General features: G+C 44.2%; 2 protein-coding genes and 3 non-coding genes across 6 annotated transcripts in view; 1 reads left to right on the top strand and 4 right to left on the bottom strand.

The window, feature by feature from the left end:
- Nucleotides 1–2,885, top strand: part of Dipk1a (divergent protein kinase domain 1A) — a 103,824-nt gene extending 100,939 nt beyond the window's left edge. The window contains exon 6 of the mRNA XM_028867461.2: nucleotides 1,652–2,885. Coding sequence (XP_028723294.1) covers nucleotides 1,652–2,464 — 813 coding nt within the window. The 3' untranslated portion in view covers nucleotides 2,465–2,885. The remainder of the gene's footprint in view (nucleotides 1–1,651) is intronic.
- An 818-nt stretch (nucleotides 2,886–3,703) lies between these two features.
- On the bottom strand, nucleotides 3,704–13,040 carry Rpl5 (ribosomal protein L5). 2 transcript variants are annotated; one of them, XM_028867397.2, is made up of 8 exons: nucleotides 12,933–13,040; nucleotides 11,526–11,595; nucleotides 11,329–11,444; nucleotides 9,723–9,857; nucleotides 8,650–8,852; nucleotides 7,449–7,626; nucleotides 4,449–4,537; nucleotides 3,704–3,861 (listed from the first exon to the last, which is right to left on the bottom strand). In XM_028867397.2, the coding sequence occupies exons 1-8, from the start codon at nucleotides 12,933–12,935 to the stop codon at nucleotides 3,762–3,764; spliced, it is 894 nt and encodes a 297-aa protein (XP_028723230.1). In that variant the 5' UTR covers nucleotides 12,936–13,040; the 3' UTR covers nucleotides 3,704–3,761. The 2 variants fall into 2 exon arrangements, with proteins under 2 accessions (XP_028723230.1, XP_028723231.1); XM_028867398.2 differs by having other exon boundaries at nucleotides 7,452–7,626.
- Nucleotides 4,253–4,384, bottom strand: LOC114691890. The gene has a single exon (XR_003734291.1). It is a non-coding gene; the product is annotated as a small nucleolar RNA SNORA66 (small nucleolar RNA).
- Nucleotides 7,057–7,187, bottom strand: LOC114691891. The gene has a single exon (XR_003734292.1). It is a non-coding gene; the product is annotated as a small nucleolar RNA SNORA66 (small nucleolar RNA).
- Nucleotides 7,694–7,787, bottom strand: LOC114691889. The gene has a single exon (XR_003734290.1). It is a non-coding gene; the product is annotated as a small nucleolar RNA SNORD21 (small nucleolar RNA).
- Nucleotides 13,041–13,338: the final 298 nt, after the last annotated feature.

The raw sequence follows: 13,338 nt of genomic DNA, 5'->3' as shown, positions 1-13,338 counted from the left end.
GCAGGATAGCTGCCTCAAGTTTGAGGCCGGATTTGTTGGGCTACATAGTTAAGTTCCAGCCCAGCCTGGGCTACAGTGTGAGGCCACGTGCATAAATAATAAATCTGATACCAAAAAAGTGAAATAAAATTAATGTAGTCTAGATACCTGGATTCCCATCCTGTCCTTTCCTCTTATATGGGGAATGAACCAAGGACCACTAAACTATATCCCTAGCCCTTCCTTTTTATCTTTTTAAAAACTTATTTTGGCCGGGCAGTGGTGGCGCACGCCTTTAATCCCAGCACTCGGGAGGCAGAGGCAGGCGGATCTCTGTGAGTTCAAGGCCAGCCTGGGCTACCAAGTGAGTTCCAGGAAAGGCGCAAAGCTACGCAGAGAAACCTTGTCTCGAAAAACCAAAAAAAAAACAAAAACAAAAAAAACTTATTTTGAAGCCGGGCAGTGGTGGCACACACCTTTAATCCCAGCACTCGGGAGGCAGAAGCAGGCAGATCTTGTGTTTGAGGCAAGCCTGGTCTACAGTGTGAGTTCCAAGACAGGCTCCAAAGCTAAACAAAGAAACCCTGTCTCAAAAAAAAAAAAAAAAACCAAATCAGCAGCAGCAGCAACAACAAAAAAAAAAACAGCAAAAACTTATTTTGAAATAGACTTAATTGACCAAACTTACTTTGAATTGGAATCCTGCCTCAGCCTTCTGAGTAACTAGTACTATAGGTGTGTGCCATTACACTGGATTTGAAATTATTTAAATCTAAAGAAATTCATAAATCTTAAAAAAAAAAAAAAAAAATGGGGCTGGAGAGATGACTCAGGTTAAGAGCACTGACTGCTCTTCCAGAGGTCCTGAGTTCAATTCCCAGCAACCACATGGTGGCTCACAACCATCTGTAATGAGATCTGGCGCCCTCTTCTGGCCTGCAGTCATACGTGCTGTATACATAATAAATAAATCTTGGAAAAAAAAAAAAAAAGAAATTCATGTTGGGGAATGCTTATAATCCAAAGTCTTGGAAGGGAAGAGGCAAGAGAATCAGTTCAGAGTCTGTTGGCCTACATTTGACCATCTCAAAAGAAAGGAAAAATACCTGTTTAGGCTTTTCTTAGTTTCAGAATTTTTTAGGTTTTATTTTCAAAAACAAAAAATGGTAGTTAGAATTTACTGTTTTATTCTAGGGAGATGACTCAGAATAAAGTCACTTGCCACCAAGTCTATTAACCTGAGTTCAATCTCCAGAACCCACAGGGTGGAAAGAAAATTGATTTCCACAAGTTGTCCTCCAGCTTCCATCACCCCACCCCCACACCAAATTCATACATACTGCCTGTGTGCATAGACATACACACACAATGTACGTGTGTAATAATGTTCAGTATTTGGGATATAGGGAGTTCTTTGGTTCTATAGCAAGAGAACTGCTAGCATGGTGACATGACCTACAAGAACTCTTTTACATGGATACCTTTGGTTTGTTTTGGACTAGGGATTAAATTCAGGACCCTGGCACATAGTACTCTAGACTGGCAAGGAAGAACTACTTTTCAGCATGTTTTTTAGACTGAAGACTTACTTGCTAAACTACACAAGCTTAAAATAAGGATCCTCCTAGTTTTTATTCCTTTTGCATAACTCAACAAATCCTTATCTTGACAGGCTAAATTAGGTGACCAAGGAAACCTCTCTGAATTGGTTAACCTCATCCTGACAGTGGCTGACGGAGACCGAGATGGCCAGGTCTCCTTAGGAGAAGCCAAGTCAGCATGGGCGCTTCTCCAGTTAAATGAGTTTCTTCTGATGGTAATACTTCAAGATAAAGAACACACCCCCAAACTAATGGGATTCTGTGGTGATCTCTATGTGATGGAAAGTGTTGAATATACCTCTCTCTACGGAATAAGTCTTCCATGGGTCATTGAACTTCTTATTCCATCTGGGTTCAGAAGGAGCATGGATCAGTTGTTCACACCGTCATGGCCTAGAAAGGCCAAGATAGCCATAGGACTTCTAGAATTTGTGGAGGATGTTTTCCATGGCCCCTATGGAAACTTCCTCATGTGTGATACTAGTGCCAAAAACCTAGGATATAACGAGAAGTATGACTTGAAGATGGTGGATATGAGAAAAATTGTGCCAGAAACAAACCTAAAGGAACTTATTAAGGATCGCCACTGTGAGTCTGACCTGGACTGTGTCTATGGTACAGACTGTAGAACTAGCTGTGACCAGAGCACCATGAAGTGCACTTCAGAAGTGATACAACCAAACTTGGCAAAAGCCTGTCAGCTCCTCAAAGACTACTTACTGCATGGTGCTCCAAGTGAAATCCGGGAAGAATTGGAAAAGCAACTCTATTCTTGTATTGCTCTCAAAGTCACAGCAAACCAAATGGAAATGGAACATTCTTTGATATTAAATAACCTAAAAACATTACTGTGGAAGAAAATTTCCTACACAAATGACTCCTAGTTCATTTGGACCGCATTGCCATCATTAAGAATCTACTTATGACTTTAAGAGCATTTAAAGGATGGCTTCTGTCCCTTGGGCCCATGAAGCCATCATCTTAAATGTGTAATGACAGTAATGGCAGGTACAGGGCCAAGAGATGTCCAAAACTCATTCCTGTCCTTCCTGAGTTCACAAGTACATCCACTGTTAACTGTTTTGACTGACTCAAAATTAATGCTGTGAAAAGCCTCATTCCATACAGTGAGTGCTCTGTAGATATGTTAGCAAATCCCATTGCTGGACACATTTGCATTGAAGCTGCTGTCTAAACAAGGAAATTTATATGTGAATTTACTAATGTTTTAGCATGGTAAGAGTTTGCACCTTAACTCAAATTAAAAATGCCACAGGTAAATTAAAATGACTCCTTTTATTAAAAGGTTGGGTTTATAGCATGGTTTATTATACTTACATATTTTAGCTTCAGATGGAGGAAATGGTTGGAGTGACTTAGCTTCACCATGTATTCCACATGTTAACAAGCAGCTACCACTGTGACTGAAATTAGATCTGATGGTACCATCTTAGAAATCAACCAGCCAACAGACATCTTAGGCTAGGGATGTAATGATTGTTTTCGTGAAGTCCCAAGTTCCACAAAGCAGAACCTGACATTTTAAGACCAGAGGTGATCAAAACCCAAACCACCTCAGCTAAATCCAGAATGGTATAAATCACAATTTTTACTTCTTGTGGGATGAAGGGCTATTTCTTAAAAGGCATAATAAATGTATCACCTAGTCCTTTTCCTTGTAAATTCTAGGTTTAGTATTTGACCCTTCCAATTTATTTTCCTATGTATATTCAAGTCTGACACATTACCTTTCAACAGCTGCATAAAATGAAAACTAGAAAAGCCACAACCCTTTCAGCTCAAATTGTTAAATCTGTGAACTTCATTGTCATTCAACTGCATTGTCATGGGTCTCTTGCTTACCAGATTTGACAAGCTAAAAGACAGTGACTCCTTCCAGGAAGACTAGAAACCCAAGAGCTTTGTCATGTAAGATGGCTTTTTTTTGGGGGGGTGGGGGGGACTAAGTTTGTTTTGTGGGAGGAAAAAACTTCTCAGCCAGGTATGGTGTTACTTGCCCTTGATCCCAGCAAAGGCAGATGGATCTGAGCTCCACTCCTTGGCTTCCATGCCTTCACGCTATCCCCTACCGTTTCGTAATAACAGCTGAACCAACACAGAAATGGCTGCTTAGTCAATAAGTTTATTATCTTTATGAAAAAATCTTCATAGAAAATTGCTTTAGCTCTCAGCAGCCCTTTCCTGAGCTCTGAGGAAGCTTGCCTTCTTTTGAGCAACCCGATCTTTCTTCTGAGCAAGAGACATTTTGGGTCGGTTCCACCTACAAAGCAAAATAAAAAGACAGGAATGTATCTCCCAAGTTCAGCTGAACAATGACAGATTTTTTAACTGGGTAGAGGTTGAAAATCTCTATTTGGAGAGATGATTTTCATAAACACATCCATCCTTTATGTGGCCTTGAACTCATGGCAATCCTCATGCCACAACCTCTAGGGTGCTGAGATCACAAACAGTGCCACCATATCCATCTCAAGCTCTAATGCATGTACTCAACTGCAATGGCTAGATTCTCATTGCTCATTCCATCTAAAACTCAAAAGCCAGTCTCAGCTGAGCAGGATGGTTCATATCTACAATTGTTATGAATGTTCTGTGGGCTGTGAAGAAGCATCCATAACTACACTTCTATAGGTAGCCAGTAAAACATGCATGACTGTTCTGGGACAGAATGGGCACCCCAGTAGTTTCTGAGGTTGGTACATTGCTATCACCACAATTGCTCTAGCAAACCTGGTTCCCTTAGCCGCTGCCACATTATGCAGAGCTAGTGATCGAGTTTGCACAACTGCTTTCAAAATCTGACCAGCAAGATGAAACTTGTTTCCTAGAGAATGGTAGCACACACACCTCTTCTTCTTCACTTCTCTCTTGGGCTTCTTCTCATAGACTGGATTCTCTCGGATAGCAGCATGAGCTTTCTTATACATCTCCTCCATCTGGAACAAAGCAAAGCAAACAGTATTTGCCTTCACTTCAGATGCCCCATTATTAAGGCACAGTACTTTATTGCCTGCTCTAGTTTGTCCTGCTAAGTTCTCTAAGGAACTTAATAAAGCCAATGTTACCAGCTTAAATCCCAAAGTATATTCCATCTTTTCCTTACAGCATTCCCAATGTCTATCGATGTGAGAAGGCAGCCATGCCTAGAGCCTACAACAAACTTGTTTTTATAGAAATACACCATACTCTGTAGTCTACTGCCTGACCTACATTCTTTCAAGAGAAGGTACACACCCAAACAAGAGGATGTAAGATGCTAAACATACAGGGTTAAGGAAGACACACCGACCGACAACTGAGTCTAAGGACAAGGACATGAGGTGGGGGACCCCACCAAATATGGAAATTACTAATTTTATCTCATATACCCTAGATTTACAATCTACTTTTACATGACAGACCCTTTAAAGCAATTCCCAGCATCAAAGACATACTCTACCACTGCCAATTTTTATGAGGCAGCAAGTACAGCCTCTAGAACCCTGAACATTACCTATTTGATTAGGTTTTGTTGCGGAAACTTGGTTCTAAAGCTCGTTTAAAAAAATGAAGTCCAGGGCTGGAGAGATGGCTCAGAGGTTAAGAGCACTGGTTGCTCTTCCAGAGGACCTGAGTTCAATTCCCAGCAACCACATGGTGGCTCACAACCATCTGTAATGAGATCTGGCGCCCTCTTCTGGCCTGCAGACATACTTGCAGACAGAACACTGTATACATAATAAATTTAAAAATCTTAAAAAAAAAAAAAAAATGAAGTCCAAGGTTGTAACCCTGAATGTCTAGTATTAACTGCAGCCCCCTGAAGTAGGTGTTCACGAGCTTGATCCCCAGCATGTTTGTTAGAGTGACTGTAATCCAGCTTTCTACATTGACTCATTCCATACGGACAAAGTGGTTTAAAAAGGAAATGCAGGAAGACCCAACTGCACGTAGACCCCAACAATTTCAATTCATTCCCCACCCCTTTGAGAAAGTCCCCTATGAAGTGCAAACTGACTCAAACTCCAAATCCTGCCTCAGTCTCTCTAGTGTTGGGATTATAAGGCTGGTCTCAAAATCCCCTCTAAAAGTTAATTTCTTGCCAGGTGATGGTGGTGCATGCCTTTAATCCCAGCACTTGGAAGGCAGAGGCAGGTGGATCCCTGTGTGAGGCCAGCCTGGTGTACAGAGTAAGTTCTAGGACAACCAGGGCTATACAGAGAAACCCTGTATTAAACAAAAACCACCACACACAAAACCAACAACAACAAAAACCACCACCACCACCCCCCCCCCAAAAAAAAGTTAAATTTCTTGGCTGAATGTAGTGGCCCAAGCATGTGATCCCAGTACTCCTTATATATGCTGAGATTCCATCTCAGAAAACAAATTCCCCCCTTTAATCCTCCATTATACAGTCCACCACAGCTAGCAAGCCTATCTGAAAACTGCAAATGGTCAAAGTTAATAACCTGGTTCTTTCCAACAGAGAAATGTAAATACAGCTTCACACATAGCTGAGACTGATTTAGGTAAAAAAAAAAAAAAAAAAAAAAAATCACTCACACTGAAAAACATGTCTGCAGAGAATTCTACAGGCACACAGGAAGAGAATGCTGCAGATAAAATGAACTACAGGACGCAAGCTCAGTGGTTGAGCACGTATGCTTAGCCCTGCAAAACACTCCGGGTGTAATTCTGACCACCACAAAATAAAAAGTATTAGCCAAAGAGCAAAGTGGCATGAACACAAGGCAGCATTAAGAAATACACATCTCAGGGCTGGAGAGATGGCTCAGGCTCTTCTAGAGGTGCTGAATTCAATTCCCAGCAACCACACAGTGGCTCACAACCATCTACAATGGGATCCAATGTCCTCTTTCTGTCACGCAGGCATCCAAAGCCCAGGAATCTGAAGTTGTGAACAAATACAATGTAAGTAGGTCAATACAAGACCCAGGAAGACTGAAGTATAATATCACTGTTCATGCTTTTCCTGTCCTAAAAGCTCAAGCTATGAATCTAGTCTTATGATATCCAAAGCACAGAGGACAGAAAATGATTTTCCAACCCATACTTTACAGTTATAATAGCTTTGTAATGACAATGTGATGTGCTCTGTATTTTTACTAAAAATTCAAAAACCATGGTCTTCAATTATTCCACTGTCTTAATATACATCATCCCAATTTTCTAATATCAAATTCACTCTTGCAAACACAATTCCTCCCGTGAACCCTACAGCTCCCTAGGATTTTAATAAACTCTAAAATGTATTTTTCATTCCATCCAAAAAGTAGCTCATGCTTTTAACTCCAATACTAGGGGTTTGGGAGGTGGAAGCAGGCCTATCTGAAGTTCAAAGGCAGCCCTGGTTTAATATCAACTCCCTGTCTAATTGTTTAAGTTCAGGAGAAAGTGACACCCAGTCCCCCCCCCAAAAAAAAGTTATGAAAAAAAAAAAAAAAAAAAGCAGAACTGTTCTGGGACAGAATGGGCACCCCAGTAGTTTCTGAGGTTGGTACATTGCATCACCACAATTGCTCTAGCAAACCTGGTTCCCTTAGCCGCTGCCACATTATGCAGAGCTAGTGATCGAGTTTGCACAGCTGCACTGAATCTGACCCTTCCGGCTACACCTGTCTGCATCCGAGGCTTTAAGTGCTGGAAGCCCACTTACATCAGCACCTAAAAATCCTTTTCCCACCCAACATGCTAACTCCACTTAAGGCAGAGGCAGCTCAGGAGCCTGTCCACCCACACAGCAACATGCAACCTTCCATTCTGCAACTGAAATAAGCCTACGTTTAAGAACAACCCACTGAAACAAGTATTTAAGTGAACAGGCATGCTCAGGTAAATTTTTACCACGTCTGGAGTCACGTTGTTCTTGAGGTACTGAGAGAACTGTTTCTTGTAAGCATCTTCGTCTTCCTCCATCAGGTAGCGCATGTAGTCTGCGACATTCTGACCCATGATGTGCTTCCGGTGTACTTCTGCGTTGAACTCCTTGCTTTCAGAATCATAACCAGGGAATCGTTTGGTACTAAAATGAAATTTTCGTATTTTAGTGTATAGACAAATTACTAAACTCCCAGGAATTCACCTCTGGAGCTGCCGTCAGTCCCGTCTTGAAACAATTATTGCATCATATGCAATCAAAGGACCAACTACTAACTGCTCAGTTAGTGGGATGTCATCACTGGCAGCTCGGTCTCTTAATTCCCCAAGATAAAAACTCCATAAACAAAATTTTGCTTTTCATCTTCATGGGGGTCTAACTATATTGCCCAGGGCAGTATCAAACTCCTGTGCTCTAGCCCCCCTCTTCCCCCCAAATATTCACAAAGCCAGATCATCACTTTTAAAAAATTCAACCCTCAAATCTTTTTATTTCTCAGTGGTACCTAGAATAAGGGGAAATTAGTGATTTATCTAAAGTCACAATCGATGATGCTATTCAAGAAGAATTTTATAAGTGAATATGCAGTAACGTTGAGGAATCACACATTAATTACTTCATTTCCAAGAATGTCCAGCAATCTTATTAATGGCTGAAAGCTTTTGTCCCTAAATGTATATTCTTTTTTTTCCTGAGACAAGATTTCTCTATATCACAACTCTGGCTGTCCTGGAACTTGAGCTGCAAACCAGGCTGGCCTTGAACTCACAGAGATCCGCCTTCCTCTGCCTCTGGAGTGCTGGGAGTAAGGTGTGTGCCACCACTGCTAGGCTTAAATGTGTATTCTAAAAGCCACATTTCCCTGTAACTCAATAAATCAACTTTTACTCTAACCAGAAAAAGAAAATGCACAGGGCCAGGCGGTGGTGGCACATGCCTTTCATCCCAGCACCCAGGAGGCAGAAGATTATCATCGCAAATTCCAGACTAGCTTGGGATAGACAGGAGACCTTGTCTCCTCTTTTCTAACCGTTACAAAGCTCTTCCCGTTCTGATTCCTGTGCACAGTACCAAACATAGAGCAAACACTGAATGACTGACACAGTCCAACAGTAACAAACAGGAATTACTGGGGTCAAGGCAGAAACCTTGAATACTGTTTATTACCTATGAGGAATAGACAAGCCTCCATCCACAGCTCCCTTCAGGGCCCCAAAAACTTTATTGCCAGTTGTAGTTCGGGCAAGACCTGCATCCAAATAGCAAGTGAAGGCACCAGGCTGACCGTCAATGCTTTCCACATTGTATTCATCTCCAGTCACCTCCACTTGGCCTTCATAGATCTTGTCCATACCAAACCTATTGAGAAGCTATGAACAGAGAAGTCAACATCAAACCCTGTCTCAAAACATTCAAACCACTAAATGTATTTCACGTCACAACAATGTAATGATTTAATCCTTATATTTAGTCATGTGATTTCTCTATTTCTTCAGTCTTATTTGGTTACAATTTCAACATCTGAATGTCATCAGTTGTAGTTTAGGAATACTGTCTGTAGCTCTGTGCTTAATTTGGGGGACTCCTCTGCTGATACACTATGTGGCTATGGTGAAACCATAAGCCAAGGCCTCACACCTATCATAGCAACCTTCCCCCTAAAAAAGCATATTTTAGCAACCCATGATGATGGGGTCAACACTGATGCATATGCTTGCCAACTACATGGCCAAACAGTGAGCTCCAAGAGCACAAAAGGCAAACTTTTTATTTTCACCTCCTGCTAGTAGATATGTCAATCTCATCAAACAAACCTTGTTAATGTCCACCCCCAAAGTGATGAGAATATTTTCTCAAACTTTAATGTCCATATAATATATAAACTTCCTGTGGTAGAGATCCCATCGAAACAGATTCTAAGGATCTGGAGAACCCCCAACCCTACATTTTAATGCACCAGGCCTACTGATCAAAGACCCATCCCTGGAACACACAGGGTGGAAGCGAATCAACTCATGCAGTTGGCCTAACCTCCAGTGTGTGTGACAGGCATGTGCCCCCACACACATGCACACAAATAATTAAAGTTTAGTAAACCACATAGCCCCACCACTGAAGAAAATTCTATCAGAGCTGGTCTAGACAGATCCAGAAACAATAAAAAAAAAAAAAAATAAGACAGACAAAACCCCATTCCTTGCCAACAGTTGACACTCTCTGGAAGCCATAGGGGTACACACCCTGCGGGCCAGCAGCAGGCCAGTGCAATAGGCGGCAGCATAATTTGTCAGGCCAACCTTCACACCGTACTTGGGCAGCTCGTGTGCATACGCTGCGCACACGATCATGTCCCCTTCTATGCGGGCATAGGCGATCTGCAGTGAGAGAAAAGCCAGGTTAATAACTGGGTGCTTCAGTACTTGTCTAAGCGCCTCTCAACAAGACGTGGGGAGAAGAGACAACTCAATGAACACCCATCTGCGTGGGTGTCGCCCTCGCGCACCTACAACTACAATTTATCACTCGGTCAACTACACAGAAGCTTAGCAAAAAAAAACAGTACAGCTAAAACACACGCACACTAGAACCTAATTACAATAAATTATGAAAAATGAAAAAGCAGGGCAGTGGTGGCACACGCTTTAAACCCGCACTGAGAGGCAGAGGCAGGTGGACCGCTGAACTCAGGCCAGCCTGGTCTAGAGTGAGATCCAGTCTCAAACCCCCTAACTCCAAAAATCAAGTCAACAATTACTTAAAAATAACTAAGTCTTAATCCATGCTCGTTATCAGAGACAACCCTGCCTTCACAGCCAATACATTTGCACAGAAAGCAAGTGTACCTATCTCCTAACCAGCAAATTCCAGCTCCCTATCAGCTAAGCTCTGAAGATTCTGAATACAGGAACTGCCACTGGCTTCCAAAACAGAAGACATTTTTGTACATTTTTTTTAAGCTGAGGAACCCAGGGCCTTGCGCTCTACCACTGAGCTAAATCCCCAACACCATTTTTGTACATTTTAAAACCCGTTTCAAACAAGAAATAGCAAGCTCGTTTTTTTCAAACCAGGCTCTCACTCTACAGCCCAGGTGGTAATCCTGCTGGGCAACAACAATCACCCTAACAATTACCAGCCTTGGGGGCTGGAGAGGCGGTTCAGTGGTTAAGTTATTCTTCCAGAGGACCTGGGTTCAATTCCCAGCATCCATATGGCAGTTCACAGTGGTCTGTAACTCCAGTTCCAGGGTACCTGACAGCCTCATGCAGGTAAAACACCAATGCACATTAAATAAAATAAGTAAGTAAATAAAATTTTGAAAAGTGGGTCTTCCCACTTTGAAACAATTACTGGAGCCTCTTTAATGAGTAAAGTGGCATAGAGTAAAAGCCAGGGGCTAGGGCATGACAAACTCTACTCCGTAGTAACTGGGAGACTAGACTAGTTTATTAGCGTGCACAATATTTGGGGGAATACAATACCACATTTCCTCTCTTTTTGTCTAAAATTTTAAAAAGCTTGTAACTAATACAAGAAAAATTATACCCAGTAAGTATATACAATATACACAGTCAAGACTACATTAACGATGTCTAGTCCATTAACATCTGACAGATTCAGATAAAAACTCCATTATATATATATTAACAATGTCCAGTCCAGTAACATCTGAAAAACTCAGACCAGCCTTTCTCCCCAACTCAATAAAACTGCGTCAGGATTTCCAAACCAAAATAGCAATTTTGACGTCTCAGCTTCAAACTTACTAACTGCAAGAAAATCTTCTCTAGCACACGACTAAGAGCTGTGGAGTCGGATCACACAATGCTCAAATCCAGAACTCACCTGGCAGATGATATCTCTGTTGGTTACACGAACTATCATCCTGTATTTGGGTGTGTTGTACTTATTTTTGTCTTGGATCACCAATCTTTTCCGTGCATAGTAGTCAGTTTTACCCTCTGCAAGAAAAAAAAAAAATTAAGAAGGATGTTCCACCACCAAGTTGATTCAGAAACTGAAACAGGAAAAGCTGCTCATACCTCGCCGCCTTCTAAATCTCACTTGGTATCTCTTAAAGTAGGCCTTATTCTTGACAACTTTCACAAACCCCTTTAAAGGAAAAACAAAAATGTTGTCAGTTTTACTAAATGTTTCATTCAATGATTTTTTTTTAGATAGGTTGTCACTATATAGCCCAAGACGACCCAGAGGTTGATAGCTTCTGAGTGCTAAGTTAATAGGCTTTAGTCTACACCTCTGACTTGAGTTAACCATGTAACAATATTAACACTCAAGAGCAAATTAATACAACTGTCAACTTGTAGCATGTTTCTAAGCTGACTGGAGTAAGAATCACTCTAGAGCAGTGGCTCTCAACCTTCCTAACGCTGTGACCCTTTAATATGTTGTGCTGACCCCAACCACAAAATGATTGCTGCTACTCCGTAACTGTTACTGTTATGAATCGTAACATTAAATATCTGATATGTGACCCCCAACACACAGGTTGAGAACTGCTGCTCTATTTTCCTCGTGAAACACACACAGCCAAGCATCAGAAAACGTGTGCAGATGGCTGGCAGGCGCAAGGCCCTGAACCGAGCCTCAGCCCTCCACAACTGCAGGTTCCTACTGATACTTGACAGGTACAAACTCTCTTTAAACAGTCTTCCAATTCCGGTACCTGCTTTCCGGTGCACTGGTACCAACTGATCCCTGTGCCCACCTTCTGGGAAGAACTCACCTATACAGCGATCTGAGCCCAAAACTGCGCCTCACCTCGAGACTTTAACCTCACCATGCTCACTTCCCCGCTGCCGTTTGTGAAAACGCAAACCTTGGTGCTCTTGGGTGCGACCGCAGGGCGCGTTCAGGCGTCACTCCCCACTAACCAGACCTGCACGCTTTAGGAGAGGCCACGTCCGCCCCCACTCCACCCCTCACGTCCGCCTTCAACGAAACCCTGCGAACGAGGCCCGGCCACCAACTAGGGAGAGGTTAGGAGTCGCCAAGTCCCCAGCGACGCGAGCTCCCTTCCGGGGTGCGGGACGCCGGCCTCCGACCTCCACTGACGGCCCCGGGACGGGACGGGACGGGCTTGCACACCGCGGCCCTCCGGGCAGGCGCGGCGGCGGCCGGGGCTCCCCCGCGGGCCGCCGCCCCAGCGAGCCGGGCCCCGGGCCCCCTCCGCCGGCCCCCGCGGGCCGCCGCCCCAGCGAGCCGGGCCCCCGCGGGCCGCCGCCCCAGCGAGCCGGGCCCCGGGCCCCCTCCAGCCGGCCCCTCCCCCGGCAGCCATGCAGGCCACGCTGGGAGCGGCGGCCGCGCAGCCGAGGATCCAGTGCCATCCGCCGCCCAGGCCGCAGCAGACGGACCGCGAGCGGGCACCGGCGGGCGGGGGGGACGGGCCCCGCGCGCGCGCGGCCCCGGGGCCCCAGATGCCCACTCACCATCCTGCGGAACGGCAACCCGCGACCGCGGCTCCACACAGACCTGCGGGCCCGGCGGCGCTAGGGGGAAAAAGACCGGAGCGCCGTGCGCATGCGCAGTATGTAGCGCCGCCAACACGCAAGCGACGCGGGGAAGAGAGCGGCTGCAGGCCTCAAGGCGCGCGGCCGGCCTCCCCCTGCTGGCCGGAGGATGAATGTCAGCTTTCTGCCTTGTCTTACTCAACCTGAATTCCCAGCGCACAGGGCCACCAGGAAGCCTGGCCTGAGAGCCTCAGACTCGAGGGAGGAGAGATTCCCTGACTCTGCTTCGAGCGCACTTTTCATTCTCCGGCGCGTGGCAGAGTGCTGACCTCCAGTAACGAAACCCACGGCGCTCTCCAGTTGCCTGATACCTCCCTTGTCCGTC

The sequence above is a fragment of the Peromyscus leucopus genome, chromosome 10 (assembly GCF_004664715.2).
Source record: "Peromyscus leucopus breed LL Stock chromosome 10, UCI_PerLeu_2.1, whole genome shotgun sequence".
Taxonomy (NCBI): Eukaryota; Metazoa; Chordata; class Mammalia; order Rodentia; family Cricetidae; genus Peromyscus; species Peromyscus leucopus.
Note: the sequence above shows the minus strand (reverse complement) of the source record. Positions and strands in the feature narration are given on the sequence as shown.